Source organism: Girardinichthys multiradiatus, chromosome 10 (assembly GCF_021462225.1).
Source record: "Girardinichthys multiradiatus isolate DD_20200921_A chromosome 10, DD_fGirMul_XY1, whole genome shotgun sequence".
Taxonomy (NCBI): Eukaryota; Metazoa; Chordata; class Actinopteri; order Cyprinodontiformes; family Goodeidae; genus Girardinichthys; species Girardinichthys multiradiatus.
In genome coordinates this window covers 777,729-795,827 of record NC_061803.1, presented here as the reverse complement: position 1 = coordinate 795,827, position 18,099 = coordinate 777,729, and the positions used below count along the sequence as shown (strand labels likewise).

Genomic DNA, 18,099 nt, shown 5'->3' with positions numbered 1-18,099 from the left:
TGTGAAACATGTATTGTTCTCTGATGAATCCACCTTTACTGTTTTCCCCACATCCAGGAGAGTTACGGTGTGGAGAAGCCCCAAAGAAGCGTACCACCCAGACTGTTGCATGCCCAGAGTGAAGCATGGGGGTGGATCAGTGATGGTTTGGGCTGCCATATCATGGCATTCCCTTGGTCCAATACTTGTGCTAGATGGGCGCGTCACTGCCAAGGACTACCGAACCATTCTTGAGGACCATGTGCATCCAATGGTTCAAACATTGTATCCTGAAGGTGGTACCGTGTATCAGGATGACAATGCACCAATACACACAGCAAGACTGGTGAAAGATTGGTTTGATGAACATGAAAGTGAAGTTGAACATCTCCCATGGCCTGCACAGTCACCAGATCTAAATATTATTGAGACACTTTGGGGTGTTTTGGAGGAGCGAGTCAGGAAACGTTTTCCTCCACCAGAATCACGTAGTGACCTGGCCACTATCCTGCAAGAAGAATGGCTTAAAATCCCTCTGACCACTGTGCAGGACTTGTATATGTCATTCCCAAGATGAATTGATGCTGTATTGGCCACAAAAGGAGACCCTACACCATACTAATAAATTATTGTTATCTAAAACCAGGTGTTTCACTTTCATTGTACAACCCCTGTATATCAGCAAAGCAACAACGTGGTACTGCACAACATCTAGCATGTTCTGAGCCCCTTATAGTTACTATCATGGTCCAAGAGCACAGCAGCTGGCACATCCCACCAACTTTCCAACGTGTTGCAGGTTGAAGAATCCACATATTAATTTGGGTTTGGCCCATTTATCTCAGAACTTGGAATTAGATTTTTGCAATGTGGAAAAAAAATCAACATTACAATGTTCTAGTTGTAAATCGGACCGCTAGTAGAACTTTGTAATTGATTAGATCAGTGACCCGACTAACTACAGTTGGTGGTACAATGGTTTTCATTCTCTGTAAGCCATCAAAATTGCAACAAATAAAGGCTTCAAATATTTCACTATGTGTATTGAATCTATATAAGAAGTTTCACTTTCTGACATGAGATGCACAGAAGTAGGAACCATAAAATACTGAAATAATTTTATCTGGTTGATTTTGACATCATAGAACTTTAAATTTCACTTAATATCACATAGTTGTCCTATTACGTATTTAATTAATGACCCTTTTAAATAATTATGAAAACATGCATGATGGCATTTATCATGTTTCATTTTAATAAGGATATGTGTACTTGTGGTATTTTTGCCTCTCTGTCCTATTTTTCCATGCTTTCCATTAGGTTTTGCGCTGTACGCAAATAAACTGAAGCAGAAAATATTTTTTGCACTCATGGCTTCTTCTTAATTACCTGATAAGATGAAGATTACTGTGACGTCAGCAGGCGTTTATTGGCGTAACCTTTGGCATCTTTCGTTTATCGTTCCCATAGAGTTGCTGTTGTCCAATTAAAATAAAGGGCCAGAATTTGTTGACCAATTGTTGTCGTTTGTGGGAGGGACTTATTAGGCGTTTCCTATCTATCATCGCCGTCGTCCCATGGACTGACTTGTTTGTTGTCGAACAAGATGGAGTTCCTTCTGGGAAATCCTTTCACTACCCCTGTGGGACATTGCATCGGTGAGTTAGATTATTCTGAAGAAGACAGTCCAGGCTTGTAGATGTTTGTAGAAGTAATTTAACGGGTTGCTACTTTAGCATGCTAACGTTAGAGCTGGAGAGCCTCCGTTAGCCGCCTAGCTATTGACCAGCTATAGTCCTACATCTGTCACTGTGGAAACATTGACGTTAACTAATTAAATGTCTCCTTTAGATATTATTCACAGCAGTTGGTGATAACGGCATTAGCAGTCAAACATGTTTTAAAGGGTTACGTGCAAAATTAGCTCGCAGCTAGCCGCCAGTCATCGTCATGTAGGCTGTTACTGTTACAACGTGGTAAAACGTGGTTATTTTCCTGACATTCCGCATGTATGTTCCAGAGAGAGCCACTGATGGCTCCCTGCAAAGTGAAGATTGGACCCTGAACATGGAAATATGCGACATCATCAATGAAACAGAGGATGGGTGAGTACCCATCACTGTAGGTCAGTATCTATAACCTGTACACAAAGGTCCATGGGATTTACATTAGGAATTTCTGTCCAAAGTTGCTCCCTCACCTGGTCTCCATACCTGAGCCAAAGTAAGAACAGGAGCATGAATCCAGCTCTGGCTGGGGGAGACTGGTGCATGCGAGGCCTCACTGCTTATCTCGTTGCTCCATAATCTTCTGCTTTTATGCTTGAAGCTGGTGTGTGAAGTCCAGCTTTTTGTTTGATTAGTGGGGTGTAAACTGGCCAAGCCCTGCATTGACAGGAGGCTGCTTTACATCAGCTTTGTATTAAAAAGAAATGACTCCTTCTTGATATAATGCAAAAGATGCCAACCCAGCCCTCCAGTGTAGCCTAGGCTGAATCACTTAAATGTTGGAAGAACATGCTATGCCTGTAGCTCTTAACAAATATTAACAGTTTATCTTTTGTTTTCACTCACTAAATCTTTGCTGGTATGCTCGACTGACTATTGGTGCCTCCAGGAATGTCAATCTGCGCCCTCGCCTACAGATCCTTGCAAACATAGCACTTGTTTTTCTCACGTTTGCTGCAATTACAAATTTCCGAGTTTTTCAGTGACAAAACTGTACATAATTGTGATGCAGAAGGAAATTTAGGTTTTCCACAAATAATAAGTGGGGTGTGCATTTGTATTTAGGAGAGCATTAATCAGAGAAGCAACCAAGAGGTCCATGCTAACTCTGGAGGAGCTGCAGAGATCCACAGCTCAGGTGGGAGAATCTGTCAACTGGACATCAGCTATTTGTGCATTTCAAAAATCTGGCCTTTATGGAAGAATGGCAAGAAGAAAGTAATTGTTGAAAAAAGCTAGAAGAAGTTCTGTTTGCAGTTTGTGACAAACCCTGTAGGAGATATGTGGAAGAAGGTAATCACATCTGAAGAGACCAGAACTGAACTTTTTGGCCTATAAGCAAAACACTCTGATGGCAAACTAACACTGCTCATCATCCTGAGCACACCATTCTTACTGTCAAACATGGTGGTGGCAGCATCATGCTGTGGAGATGCTTTTATTCATCAGGGACTGTGAAGCTGGTCAGAGTAGATGGGAAGATGGATGGAGGTAAATCCAGGACAATCCTGGAAGAAAACCTGTTAGAGGCTGCAGAAGACCTGAGACTGAGGTGGAGGTTCAGCTTCCAGCAGGAGAACCACCCCGAACATCCAGCCACAGATACAAAGCAGATTCATCTGCTAGAATAGTCTAGTCAAAGTCCAGCCTTTTTTCTTCCACTGGGTCTCCCCAGGGCTGTGTCTTGTCACCGCTCCTTTTCATCTTGTACACTGACGACTGTGACAGTCAACATCCCCAATGACATTTCTTAAAGTTTGCTGATGACACAGTTATTGTATCCCTCGTCAGCAGTGATGACCTTGAACTCGGGTCAGAGGTCAGGGAGTTAATTGACTGGTGAAAGTCCTCATTTTTAAAGATTAACGTCTCAAAAAACAGTAGATATGGTTATAGACTTCAGGAGGAACTGTATTGTACTACAACCAGTTCTATTTTCAGATATAAAAGTTGAAGTTACAAACCGCTACAAGTACCTGGGAACATTAACCGATGACAGGCTGACCTTTAAACCCCATGTGGACCTAGTATGCTGAAAGGCTAATCAGAGGATGATTTTATATGGAAAGCTTTGCTGTTTTAATGTGAATTCCACTTTTATGTGTATGTTCTATTCTTGTTATGTTGAGTCTGTTCTCACTTTTAATATTGGCCGTTGGTTCGCTACATGTTCATCCAGGAGGAGTGAATGCTGCAAGTCACTGACTGGATGCAATCTGCTGGGTTTCCTTAGATAGAAAAACTTTTAATCCAATTTAAATAAATAACTGAATCTGACTGAACTGTTCAATGGTTACGATTAATAGGAATGTATGAACCTGACTGTTGTGAAGAACCTTGAGACGACATGTGTTGTGAATTGGTGCTATATAAATAAAACTGAATTGAATTGAATTGGACCTTTTAACTGTCAAAGATAGGAATAGACTTAAGAATATCACTGAATTATGTAGGAAAATTGCTGGAATAAACCTTAACAACCTCACTCGCCTGTACAAGACAAGGTCAACTCTAAAAGTAAAGCAGATGTTGGTGCAACAGGATCACCTCCTAAATGGGTTCCAGTTGCTTCCTTCTGGACACAGGTACCTCATCCCAGGTGTAGGACAAATACATTTATAAAATCCTTTGTTCCTGTTTTCTAACATTTCTTAATGATATTCTTCAATGACCTGATTTGAAGATAGGTTTTCTGTCAGACTGACTGACTTATATTTATATCTTGAGACTTTAATCCAAATGACAGTTTGTGACAACAGTTGATCTTAACAGATGCTTTCCATTCAGACTGAGTCTGAGATATTTTTCAAATGACACCCGGCTGAAAGGTCCCTCTATGTGCATATGTGGTAGAACCATGACCAACAAGACGGCTGTAAATCCAGCAGAAAGTGGTTCGAAGTATTTCAGGAATATAAATTCATGACACACTTGTTTAAGATGTTTAACTGTGTATCATTTTCCTTCCACTTCACAGTTCTGTTGTTCTTTGTATTGGTCTGTCAGTTATGGATACTTTTTCATGCCACAGTGATTCTTGGTGTGGTCTGCCTAAAGATCATCTTTTATTTGGTCTTCTTGCTTGGCTTATTTTCTGACCACATTTAAATGCAACAGAAAAGCCATGTTGAGATGTCTTGGTTTGTTTCTCTTCTCTTTAGCCCAAAGGATGCGATTAGAGCAGTCAAGAAGAGACTTGGTGGCAACAGGAACTATAGGGAAGTGATGCTGACTTTAACAGTGAGTTAAAGTGGCTGTGTGCTACTGCACCATCGTATAAATGTAGTGAATGGATTGGCTCCTAACTATTCATGAAAACCACTAACAGCTTTTCTATCTCTGTTTGTCAGGTTCTTGAGACGTGTGTGAAGAACTGCGGTCATCGTTTCCATGCTTTAGTGACCAGCAAGGACTTTGTGGATGGCGTGCTAGTTAAAGTCATCGCTCCTAAAAACAACCCGCCAACCATCGTTCAAGACAAAGTGCTCGCTCTGATTCAGGTAAGATGACCGATCGGCTGGAAAACGGACTGTAGTCTGGATTACTGGTTTCACAGTGGGCCAATTAAACGAAGCTTGATCCTGATCAAGCAGCACATCCCTTTCGCAGCTAAATGTATGTTGGATTTGGCCCGTTGGAGGTGGGGGGAAGGGGCAGCAGCAGTGGTGGTGAAGCAGTCGAGGAGATAGCCTGTTGGGTCTCTGGGCTGTAGGCAGCAGCAGCTATAGTTACCTGTCCCAGCTCAGGTGACACTGCAGCTCTTATTTCCACCAGTCAAGCTTACAGCATGGATTCAGCATTCAGGAGGGACCTGTTGTAGCTGCTGGTGGAGCGTGGGGGGGTGTCGTCATTGTGTTTTGTTTAGCTAATATTTAGACAATCTGTTGTTTGCTGGGAAACTGTGGAGAAATGTGGGGCAGCGATCCATAAAACCCAAGCGAGCCACAGACTGTAGATGTGTTGTTCAAGCCTTCACCATCTGTGGAGCAGATTAAAAGTTCTAGCAGTATGGACTCTCTGTTAGTATTGATGAACTCATGTTACTGATATGTAAGAGGGAAGTTATCTGCTTCTATCTGGTTGTATAAAGCTGCTGAAAGTGTTCCCTACCCAAAGTACTGGTAATGTTGATGCTCATCTGCTGGTTTATCCTCAGTTTGGACCTTTTGAAATAGCTGGTCAGACTTAAAGCCAAGAGCCTCCATCCGCTACAACATCTACAGTGCCTTGCCAAAGTATTCATACCTCTTTACAACCACAAAATTTAATGCATTTTATGGAACTGACCAAAACAAAGAAGTGGAAAGAAATCAGTATACAAGAAATGATTTCATATTTTCATTAATTAAGATCTAAAGGCTTTGGCTTGCCGTCCGTGCTGAGTCAGAACTCTGTAGAACAAGGGCCTGACCCAAACCCAGGGGTCGGTGTCCTGCAGCTGCTAGACATGTCTCTTCTTCAACGCTCCTGAATCAAATGTATGGCTCATTACCGGGCCTGTGCAGAACTTTACTGCATACTGAGCAGGTAATTCATCCAATTGATTCAGGTCTGTTGGACAAAAAAAAACCCCACAGATAAAAATGATAAGGCACGCCAGGAGAATTGGAGCACTTACAGCAGCTGAAAACATCTAAAGAGAAGTATGAATTATGTACAGGGGGGTGTAGCATGACGTATTTATATGAAGTGCAGCTCATGCCAGAGCAGCCAATGAACAGACAAAGGTCATGACATGGACTATTCAGTGTCAACAGGAGGTGATTGCCTTCACGGCTCTGAGAGAGAAACTGTTTTAAGTCTTTGTTTTGGATTTAATGCAGCTGAAACGCCGACGCAATGAAAGTAGGACAAACAGTTCATAGCCTGGGTGGAGCTAGCTCGAGACTTGCTGTAGATGTTTCAGTTGGATTTAGGTCGAAACTTTGACTAGGACATTCTAACATGAATAGCCTTTGATGTATACTATTGTCTTGCTGACTGTATGCTTATAGTTTACAACATTGTGGCTGCATTGAAATGTGACACAGTTTATGAATATGAAGGTTCTGTAGGTCCTTCATGTTTTGATGGAGGACATGCATCTAATTCTCCTCCTTCTTTGAGATGTTCTCACATCTCTTCTGTCAACTTAAGGAAATGATGATGCATATTTCTAAGTAGCATGGGTGAGGCTAATTTTCACTGCACCAAAAATAGGCACAAATCCATCTAAACAATTGTGGTCTGTAGACCTGGCTTTGAGGATTGCTGACTAAAGTTTTCACTTTAGACAAACAGGAGTTCTTGGAGAAAGCTGTTAACTATTATAGGCCCTCGCTTTGCTGCTTGTTTGTCTTTTGGTTTTAGCCCATTTCTCGGTTCTCTTTCTGCAGGCATGGGCCGATGCATTCAGGAGCAGTCCAGACTTGACGGGTATAGTTCAAGTGTATGAGGAGCTGAAGAGGAAAGGCATCGAGTTCCCCACATCCGACCTAGAGACCCTGTCACCGATACACACCCCTCAGCGGGTTAGAGTTCGAGCAAACGGTTATGTTGGCCTACACCTCACCACAAACCCTGATCTTTGCATCCTTGTGTTGCTTATAGGTGCCATCGGCTCCAGAGGGTGACTCCACCCTACATAAGTACAGCACCAGGACTAAACCTGCACCCCACTTTGTCCCACCAGCCTACAGCACCCCTCAGGTCCCAAATTTACCTGCATCTGGATCCATCAACCCGACCCCTGAACAGGTGCACTGATGCAGCAGTAAACTTGTCTCAAACTGTGCAGGTGTGGTGCTCTGATTGTTGGGATAGTGTTTCTGTTGGGCCCTGCGCACACAGCAACATTTTGTTGCGTTTCTTCTGTTTGTGCTTAAAAACGGTTTCCAGCGTGTAACGTTTTAAAAACGTCCCAGTCTCTGTTGTCCTGTAGACGGAGTGTAAAGGGAATCCCAGCACAGTATGACTGCAATCAGTAGGAATTCATGTGGGGACCAGTTTAAAACCACTAAAAAGAAGATCTTAACAATAACAATGGTGGATTGCAGAATACTGTTTGTGCTGCTGACAGAAAATGAATCCTGTTATTAATGGATTGTTGTGGTTTAAACAGGCCCTAAGGTCACTGTACCCTTCTGTTATACCTAAAGATGATCCATGTTTGAGAAATTGATTTCTTATCAACATCTATCTTTGGTGGAAGCGCACATGTTTTCCCTGACCTGTCTGCTGGGTTCCTTGGTCTCCATGATGCTGTTTGTTCTCTAAAGAACCTCTGAGAACAGAAGCAGAACATCTTCAGGTAGACTTTGACTTCTGAGGGCCATTTGTGACAACGGGTTTTATTCAGGGGTGTGAGAGTAAAGGGTGTTAGTGCCACACTACAGTTATGTATTACGTTAAAGTGCCACATAAGATTCTCCGTAAAAAGTTTGTCACCTAGGAAACGAGGAGCGGTTCAGAGTATGAATGATGTTGGAGGGTACTGTTAGTTGATCCCAGCTTCACCACTTGGAGGCTGATTGTTGTTGGATTAACTTTGTGTTCTTCAGATTAGCCGGCTACGCAGTGAGTTGGAAGTTGTTCGTGGAAACACGAAGGTCATGTCAGAGATGTTGACTGAGATGGTGCCAGGACAGGAGGATTCTTCAGACTATGAGTTACTGCAGGTGAGACGTGCTTTCTTCTAATCGCTGCGTGGGACTAGGGAGTGTTTTCTTCTGAACATGCCTGTAGAAATCAGAAAACTAATAACCTGTCCATGTAACGTGTTCCTCAGGAGCTGAACAAGACATGCAGAGCCATGCAGCAGAGGATAGTGGAGCTCATCTCCTGTGTTTCTAATGAGGCAGTGACTGAGGAGCTGCTGCATGTAAATGACGACCTCAACAACATTTTCCTCCGTTATGAACGGTCAGAACTGTTAAAAAATCAGCTGTTTTTCATACTGTTGGCCTGAATATTTCTGGTAGCAAGAGAAGTTTGTTAGGAGGGAGCAGATCCAACCAGTCAGGGAGAAAGGTTCAGCAGTGACACATATGGTCAGTTCTGGGGCTTCATATATTTATGTCGTGTTTGTTTGGTATAATAAAGTATAGTTTCAATGACTGAATGACATTTCAACCAGTAGTGTTGACCTTTCTTGTTTCCCTCTTCTTCAACTTGGCAATTCTTGAACACAGATTTAGATTCAGGAAACCATTTCTCTTTTAGAATAAAGAACAAATAAGATCAGGTGTGGTCCTTTTCCAGCCTGAGGACCACCTTCTTGGGTCCTACTTGAAAGCTGCAGTAAAACCTGAACTGAACTACACTGATGCAGCTTTCTCAGGCAAAAGCTAGAGCAACCTTACCCACACACTGTATCAGGATGCTTCACCTTTGTCAGCTCTCACCTCTTTGTCTCAAGTCCAAGGATGTTCCAGATGTCCCAAACCAAGGAGTTGATTGGAGGAAATACCTGTGGACCAATTATCTGCAGTCCATCCCTGCAGGTCCTGCAGCTTCACTCTATCCTTGATTTGATTCTCTGTGTCTTGTTTGCTGCTACTGTTTTCACAAGATCATTGCTCTAAAGCATGTACCTCACTGTGCAGATGCACACCAACCTGCTGCCAGCAAGCTCTGCACTGGTGGCTACAGGATCTGTAGGTCACTCCTCGGGGTGACCTCTGTCTTTTCTCTTGCTCCAACCAGAGCTAACAGGCAGGAAATGAAGGTCTTCCTCTCAGTTTGAAGGAGAGACAACAGCCTAACTTGACCCGTCAGCTGTGTTGGAGGAGAGACTCAGGTAGGACACTGGCTCTGGAGGGCTGCAGTTGTCTACCTCTGGACTGTACTGAAATGAAGTTGACTGATTTGGGTCGAGAGGCCCAATGGTGTCCAGGTTTTATCCATCTGACCCAAACTGTCACAGAAGAATGAAAACTGGTTTTAATGTTCAGGACCAAACCAGGAACCAGCCAAGGCTTCGGCTCCTCATCAGCTGGAAGCTGCTGTTACTGTCCACATCCACATGGACTCAGACGCATCGACCCTGAAAGAATCTGCTCCTCCTAAATCGAGACCTTTAAGCTCAACTGACAGTTGCAGATGTTCAGATGAAAAAAACAAATTTGCTTCTGGATAAAAGTTTAATGGAGTCACAGGAGAACGAGGTTGGTGGTGGTGGCATCATGCTGAGGTCCAGCCATATTGGAGCATTGCTCAGAGTAGATAGAATAATGGAGGGGGACTACCTCCGTGTTCTTCAGCTTCCTTTTATCTCAACAGTTACTTGGTTGAACCTTGGTCACTACTAGAAATTCTGGGAGGAGAATGATCCCAAACACATCCGGACTGGTTTGGGATGGGATAAAGCAGGCTAACATTAAGCTTCTGGAATGGTCCTCCAGACCTGAACCCTGCTGAAAACATGTGGACTATGTTTTACAGCTGGGTTCGTACCAGAACACCAACAGATCCTGAGGATCAGAACATGGTCATCAATGACATCTCTGTCCATAATGCTTGTATGGAAACGTCTCACCAGATAACTCTGCTCTAACCTTGGGTCATGACTGTTTTGTTTTGACCTTCTTGTTGCTCCAGGTACGAGAGGTTTCGATCTGGGAGGTCCTCGGCTCAGAGTGTCAACAACGGGGTGAGTCAGAACCAAACACCGTATCATCTCTGACTGGTTAGCTTCACTGCTTTATCTCATCAGCGTTTCGTCTTTACTTGTCGATCTCTAAATGTCATGTTGCTCCTCAGTATTGGCCTGATGTACGTGCCTAACCTGAGACCCAGTCAGCTCGGAACCAATCATCTACTTTCTCCACTAAATCTTTTTTACATTTTGTTAAAACACGGAGTAAAGATCATGTTCCAGCAACTTTCTCCCAGCAGGGGGCGTCACACTGACGGTGGATGCAAAGGAAATGGACCCGGTTTAAATAAGCAGTATAATGCATTATCAGCTGTTCTGCAGTTTTCCGTTACAGACCTGAAATGGTCCAATCATTGGTTTGAGGCAGACCTTTTGTGATGCACCATTAGATTAATTTCATGTCATTTTTATTTTTAAACCAGTAGGTTTTCTTTATTCAACTCAATAATTTGCAGGCAGGTTTTTTACCAGTTTACCTTTTAACCTGCTCTGTTTCACCACTGAATCGTAGAAATAAGCTGCTTTTAGTTGTTAAAATGGCTGCTTCTGCTCTACAGCGCATAAAAAAAAAAAAAAAAAGTATTCATACCCCCTTCCCCATCTCCATATTTATAATGAGAATAAATTACACGCAAGTAGAATGTATTTACTAATTGGGTCACATCTTAAGGCAGGGGGATGCACTTAATTTTCTTTAGGTGTATCAGAAAAAAAGAGGCTGATTTAAAATAAAAAAAATGCATGAAAGATTTTAAACTATATATACATTTTCTTTCAATTTACACTAATGCACAATTTTGTTTTGGTCAATTACATAAAATCCCAATAAAATAGGTTTTAGGCTACAAAAGCAGAGTAAGGGGTGTGAATACTTTAGCTAGGCACTAATGCTTGCAGCTGATGGCTGTAAAGCTCTTTGACTGTTTCATGCTGCTCCTGTTTCAGCTTTAATCAGAAAGCAGTGATGAGTCTGTGTAGCTGCAGCGTTCTGGGGTCTCATCATCCATAACTGGCATACTAATATTATTCACTGTCTCTTCCTCTCTGTCCATCTGTTTCTGTGGCTAGCTGAGGCAGGCAAGTATGGAAAAATTGTCCTCTTCCCTAAACAAGCAGCCATTTGAAAGATGGTGAAATGACCCGGGCTCATTTTACCATCATTACTCCCCCACATGGCAGTGGTTCTCAAACCTTCCGGGTTGAGCTTAATGAAACCCGGTGCACAGACCATGGCTCTACACCGTGGCCCGGCAGGATGCTGTCGTGGCAGAATGACGGCACCAGGACCCAACGGATCAGTGGTCCCATCAGTAAATGAGAAGCAGGTTCTCGTTGGAGGCAGACCATGGCAGTGAAGGAGAGGATAACTATTTATTCATCTTTAATCTAATGAAGCGATCAGATAATAACTCGGCAGTAATTTAGTCAAAGCTTTGAGCCAATAAGAACAAGACTCATGGGTCACATGACCACTGTTCTCTTCCTGATTTCTATCACCTTCCGCTAAGTGATCAAACTATCAAAACCACCTCATCCTGAGAACTAAATATTTATCTATGCATGACATTATGAGTTAAATATCTCCACTAATGAGCCGTATTAGAAATACAATAATTATATTTGACTAACTGGGTCTTACAGTCTAAATTACGGAGCTGTAGTGCTGCTAAAGTACCTGCTCAGATCTGTTATATTATCATCTGCAGTTATTATCATTTTTAAAGCTACATGGTCAAGGTAACAAGTTATCATGCTGCCATGCATGTTTGCTCTGTGTTGTAGTAGTTGAAAGTACAGCTGGCTTCCTGTTCCTGCCTGTGATGCTTTTCCTCCATATCTATCTCTGTCCTCATCCATCAGTTTGTGAACCACTGCCATGCAGCATGTTGTGACCCTAATAGCCTGAAACAGGAAGTAGATTTTGGAAACAGCAGCTTAAGACGGCACCAAAATAAAAGGCGTGCTTGTAGCTCAGTCATGTTGTCTTCTCCACTGATCTGTCTTCTTCAAGGGGTTTCTGTCAACATGTTCCTGTGGAACCTCAGTGTGTCTCTAGGAATAATTGACCTGGTTGACCCCTCTTAAGAAACAGCTTTCTATAGAGTTCTTCCTGTAGTCCTCAGTCACACCCTTTCATACTTTCCTTAAGCTAACCAGTAAGTGCTACACTTGTTGTGCTCCACACTCGTACTTCTTGTGTTTAGTTAGAAAGTATTGTGAATTATTTCAGGCTTATTATAGTTTCTCTTTGTTCAAACATAAAATGTTTCTTCTTCATCAGGTCCTCAGCGAGGCCACAGAGGACAACCTGATTGACCTCGGTCCAGGCTCCCCTGCAGTGGTCAGCAACATCCCCAACACAGCTCCAAGTAGCTTGCCCCCCGCCCCGACGGGCCCTGCAGGAAGACCCTCCTCCCCTGCTACCTTGGCCTCCCGTCTGGCTGGTTTAGGTATTCAAACCTTCTTCTGGTTAGAAGCCACAGGTTGAATTTAGGCCTTTTATACATTCTCCTTGTAGTAACCTGTTTAGACTTTAATAGTATCATCAGAGAGCATTCGGTCGCTCAGTAAATGTGAAGCTACTTCATCTGAATTGAGTGATTATTAGAAGACTGCTGCTGTAGCTCTCAGGTTTGACCACTAGGAGGTAGCAGTGGTGCTGATGGCATCTATCTATTAATACAACTGATGATGCAGACATTACAGTCACAGTTGAGTTAAATAATAAAATATCTCCTTATTTAGCAATGAAGAAATATGAAGTAAATAAAACCAAACCTTTGTGATGATGGAGGCTCTTCATTGGCTTTTAAAGATGATTTCTCAACGTTCTGCAGCAGAAACTTTTAAAGATGATTTCTCAACGTTCTGCAGCAGAAACTTTTAAAGATGATTTCTCAACGTTCTGCAGCAGAAACTTTTAAAGATGATTTCTCAACGTTCTGCAGCAGAAACTTTTAAAGATGATTTCTCAACGTTCTGCAGCAGAAACTTTTAAAGATGATTTCTCAACGTTCTGCAGCAGAAACTGTCCCTGTTAAATCTCACTCTTGATGTGTTTTTATTTGTGTCCACTGCAGATATGGGTGCAGACAGTGTCAGCAGCACCCTGAGCTCCCTCAGCAGCTGTAAACCTCCGCCTGCCCAAGATGACTTCGATGTGTTTGCTCAAACCAGGAGCGGAGCTCTGGCTGAACCGTACCCAACGTAGGAACCGCTTCTGAACTTCCTTCATCTTAAATGAAGAAGGGAGTTCAGGGTTTACTCCTCTGGTCATCTTTGATTGAGAAAACACTTGTTGCTATGATCTAACCCGCCCGTTTCATGTCAGTACTGCAGCAGAAAACCCTGCAGCTGAGGGTCCTCCTCCCACCCTGGACGTCCAGCAGCCGGCTGCAGGAGGGGTGAGTTGTTCTAATGATGTTCTGTTAGCAGTCTGGTCCGTCACTGGTGGCGTTGCGACTTGGTATTTTTCTAAGAGGCTGCCTTTTTGTTTTGCTTTCCTGGGTCGATTCAGTTCTTCGCCCCATTTTGATCTGTTCTGGTTTCTGTTCCGGTTGACCCAGAGAGACCTCCTGCTGTTATTTATTGGACTCGGTATATTATAGAAAATGACTTTATAAATCATGGTGAGTTTGACATGAGGTGCAGGCGAGCTGTGAAAGACTGCTGGATGGGAGAAGACGGGCCATAGCAGATGGATCCTCCTCACATCCAGAACCTCTGGTAGAAAATAACCAAAGGATGAAAGGATCTGCACCCTCCTGCTGTGGTACAACATGTGATCTGATCCCTGTGTCTACAGCTTTAAATAGTCTGTCCACCTCACCTTCCAGAACCATCTGCTTTCTTTGTTTTCATCTGTGAATCAGTTTTAAGTTGCTTTTAAGTTTGTTTGAAGTCATGTTTTCTATTGTTTTTGTGCTGTTTTTTATGTGTTTGTCTCATTTTGTGGCTGCCTGCGTTGCTCTTGGTGCTGCCCCCTAGGGCCTGGGATGTCAGTCTTCTGTCATGGATGACATAGAGGAGTGGCTGAGTACTGATGTGGTGAGCCCGATCAGAACTTTTATTTCAGCTTGCTTTTCTTTGCTTGTCTGTCTTCTGTTTCATTTGTTTTTGCAGCGTGAAAAATGAATGTCTCATTTCCTTAAACTGGGATGAATCACCTCCTAATTCCTTTACTCACTAAGCGTTTACTCGGTGTTGCTGGATGAAATGATTATTAAATATAAAGTGATTAACATGAGCTCTTGGTGATTGATTAGATATTAATAATGCCATAAAACGCTGGACATGTTTGTTTAGCACCAAATAAATGAAATGCATCAAAGCTGAAATGAATGGGGCCTTGCAAACATTCATATCCCTGTTTTCACCTGTGATCCCATCACAACAAAAGCTTCAAGTATTTTCTTTCTGTGCCAGAAAAACACAAAGTAGTCAATAATCATCAGGTGGAAAACCTGAAAATCTAAAAAAAAGTGTGTTGTGCATTTATGTTCAGCAGCCCCGAGTTGAGGCTTTCCAGAACCACTTTGTTTTGTTCAGTTGCAGCTGAAGGTCTTTTTGGGATGTGTCTGTTTTAGCTTCCCACATCTGGAGACACCTCAGTTTATCTTTGAAAAACAGCTCAAACTTGGCCAGAATGCTTGAAGAGCATCCAGAGAACGCATTCTCAGCTGGTTTTAGGTCTGGACTTTGACTAGACCATACTAACACCTGTATCTGCTTTGATCTAAACCATCCACCATATCTCTGGCTGGATGTTCAGGGTGGTTCTCCTGCTGGAAGGTGAACCTCCACCTCAGTCTCAGGTCTTCTGCAGCTTCTAACAGGTTTTCTTCCAGGATTGTCCTGGATTTAGCTCCATTCATCTTCTCATCAACTCTGACCAGCTTCCCCACAGCATGATGCTGCCACCACCATGCATCAGGTCTTCTTTGGTCTTCTAGACACCGTCTTAGATTAATTAATTAGGTGGCTTCTAAAGGCTGCATTGGACTTTATTTGGGGGTATCAAAGTTACCTGGGCTATAGAGGCGTTCCACGCTTTTATTTATGTTTTTAGGGCTTTAAATCATTTTCCTTCCACTTTACCGTTGATGTTTGTGGATTTGAATACTTTTGGCAAGTACTGCTCATTTGGCCCAGATGGGGAAGACTCCCATGTTACTGAGTTTGAGGATCTCACAAATGGAGATGGGAAACATCTCCAGAAGGTAGTGTCCCAGTCTTGGGTAAATGGCTCCTCAGCTTTAGGGGTTGATGATCGTTTAAAGCAACAGAAATGATCTTGTTTTGGTTTCTTTGAAGACATCAGAGTTTGGTAATTTGCAGCAGGTTTTGCAGACCAGTTCTCTAGAAGTGACATTTCTGTCGTGTATTTTCTTCAACAGAAAGGAGATGAAGGTGAGGAAGGGGTCACCAGTGAAGGTAAGATGACCCAAATCAGATTTTCTCCACTTTTTAATTTGTTTTCCAGCTACATTTTTAGCCTGATCTTCCAACCAGAGTTTGACAAGTTCCTCGAGGAGAGAGCCAAAGCTGCAGAGATGACCCCCGGCCTACCGTCGCCCCCTATCAGCAACCCAGGCGCAGCGCAGGGAACGCCCAGCAAGAAGAAGCAGACACGACCGGAAGACGCCCTGTTTGCCATGTAGACCCTCCACCTCTTAGACCTGAGCAGCAACACCTGAGAATGGACTCACCTGCCATCCACTGAACCGTCATAGTCTTACATTGCAGTTTTTGTACATGAGTAGATTCTTACCAGAAAGGCTAAACCAAACAAAAACAGCTAGCAGATGATGGTTCCATCTACTGGCTAAAGCAGAGACGCTGAGGTAGACCTGCTTCCTGCTCTGATGGACTGCAGAGCTTCACGTTGCTGCTAATCCTTAGAAAGTGTTTCACTAGAACAGAATGGGGAAGGAAGTCCATTTCTTATTAAATTCCTCAACTTTAGGTTTAATTTTAGTTAACAGTTTCCAACTGCAGACAACAGCAGAAGCACTGATGGAACCTCCACAGATCCTGGTCTTCTGTTTGTCCTTCAGTCTCCTTGCAAACATGTCCAAGCTGTAAATCTGTAAATGGTAAATGTCATGTTTATTAGTCTGGTGTATATTTAAGCTCCATATATGGAAGAGATGGTAATTTATGTAGAGTTTATGTTCTTACTGTCATCTTAGAGATGAACGTTAACAAGAAGGGAAAACATCTCTATGATTATCTGTAAAAGCAGAAAAGGGAAGGAACCTAGATCTGCTCATAGTTGACTGGTCCTGAACTGGGAGCAGGTTGGTGGTTTAGCTGAGGTTTCTCACACTGAAGCTGCTATAGCTGAGCAATGCTGTGTAGAGTCATGGCTCTAAGCTGAACGAGCTCACAGGGAGGCGTTACTGAGCAAATTCACTCTGAGGACTTCTTCTAGAAGCTGGACATGCTGGCAGGGCCGGTCCACGGTAAACACGGCCCGGGGCAGAATTCCTCTTTGGGCCCCATTGGAGCTAAATCCATCCCAAAAGACCTGGGTAGAGCGGAGACAAGAGGCAAGTTTAATATTTGTTTCCAAGCAACCAGGGTAGTTATCTACTCAGCAGCAGTTACACTGTGCTTAAACATGACCCCAACTCAGACATGCAGCACAAATAACTAACATTAAAACATGACTGTTAAAATAACAGGGTGCCCCCGAGCAGCTGCAACATTTGCTCATGACTTGGGCCGGCTCTGCATGCTTTACTCCGTGATTGTAGTGTTTTTGTCCTAAAATCCTGCTGAGACGACCAAATGTGTTTTATTTCCCTTCCCTAACCTCCCGCCTCTTTTAACGGAAGAATTCAGCATCACACTACAGATGCATTTTGAACATTATTATAATTTTTTGCTGACATCTTTAGAGGACTGACCTTTCAACATGACATTTAGTTTTCAGAAATGAGGTCCACGTAGACACGCCACCACAAACGAGACATTTTGATCTCTGACAACCGGTAAACACAGCCTTTGACACCATGGCAACAAGCTTAACAACAAGCCGCCAGTTTGACGACTGTTGGGCTGCGTCAGCGAACTCTTTTCATTTTGACCCGTTCAAGTAATTTATTTCTTTTTGTAATCAGTATTTAAAAGGTTTTTATTGTGAAGGAATTGGAAAGGGTGGATCAAACCATCGTCATGTGTGAGCTTTAATGTTATTGGCTGCTGGTTTAGCTTCTTGTTAGTTTTACGTTGATATTGTTGGTTAAAAATGAGCTGATGCTGGAGAAGTCATCTCCTGAAGGAAACATGGCTCTAGTCTGAAGTTTTTTCACTAACCAGAACACTAACACAACCTGGGGAAAACCTGATCGTCGCACATTTTAAGAGATTTTCTGTTGAATTTTCTTGTTTTCAGTGTTTGTCGTGTGTTTTGTGTTGCAAAGACATCTCAGCTGAGTGGAGAAAGAAACCTCCATGTTTGTTTTTAAGGATGCACATCAATCACTGCTCTATTTAAACCGTTGAATAAACCTCTGCTTCTCAGTGGATTGTATGAAAAGGGAGACTGTGCTGGGTTGCTTCATCTTTCTTTTTTCTTTGTGTTGGTTGATCTTTGCATGAACTTTAAATAAACATTAGCAGTGTGTGATCCACATGCAAGATCTAAGTTTTTTTTTTTTTTTCTTCCTCTGAGTATTTATTTCTAAAGATTCTGGCTTGCAGCTCCTGAAAACCCAACAATCAGGTTCTCAAATAATGAAAATATTACATAAA

General features: G+C 42.7%; 1 protein-coding gene across 3 annotated transcripts; it reads left to right on the top strand.

Annotated features, from left to right (window-relative positions):
- The first annotated feature begins 1,483 nt into the window (after window positions 1-1,483).
- Window positions 1,484-17,980, top strand: tom1l2 (target of myb1 like 2 membrane trafficking protein). Of its 3 annotated transcripts, XM_047376774.1 has the most exons (16): window positions 1,484-1,637; window positions 2,000-2,084; window positions 4,868-4,946; window positions 5,057-5,206; window positions 7,082-7,216; window positions 7,296-7,442; window positions 8,246-8,362; window positions 8,473-8,606; window positions 10,284-10,335; window positions 11,410-11,418; window positions 12,623-12,791; window positions 13,422-13,548; window positions 13,673-13,745; window positions 14,329-14,388; window positions 15,738-15,774; window positions 15,853-17,980. In XM_047376774.1, the coding sequence occupies exons 1-16, from the start codon at window positions 1,586-1,588 to the stop codon at window positions 15,999-16,001; spliced, it is 1,575 nt and encodes a 524-aa protein (XP_047232730.1). In that variant the 5' UTR covers window positions 1,484-1,585; the 3' UTR covers window positions 16,002-17,980. The 3 variants fall into 3 exon arrangements, with proteins under 3 accessions (XP_047232730.1, XP_047232731.1, XP_047232732.1); XM_047376775.1 differs by lacking the exon at window positions 11,410-11,418; XM_047376776.1 differs by lacking the exon at window positions 14,329-14,388.
- The last annotated feature ends 119 nt before the right edge of the window (window positions 17,981-18,099 follow it).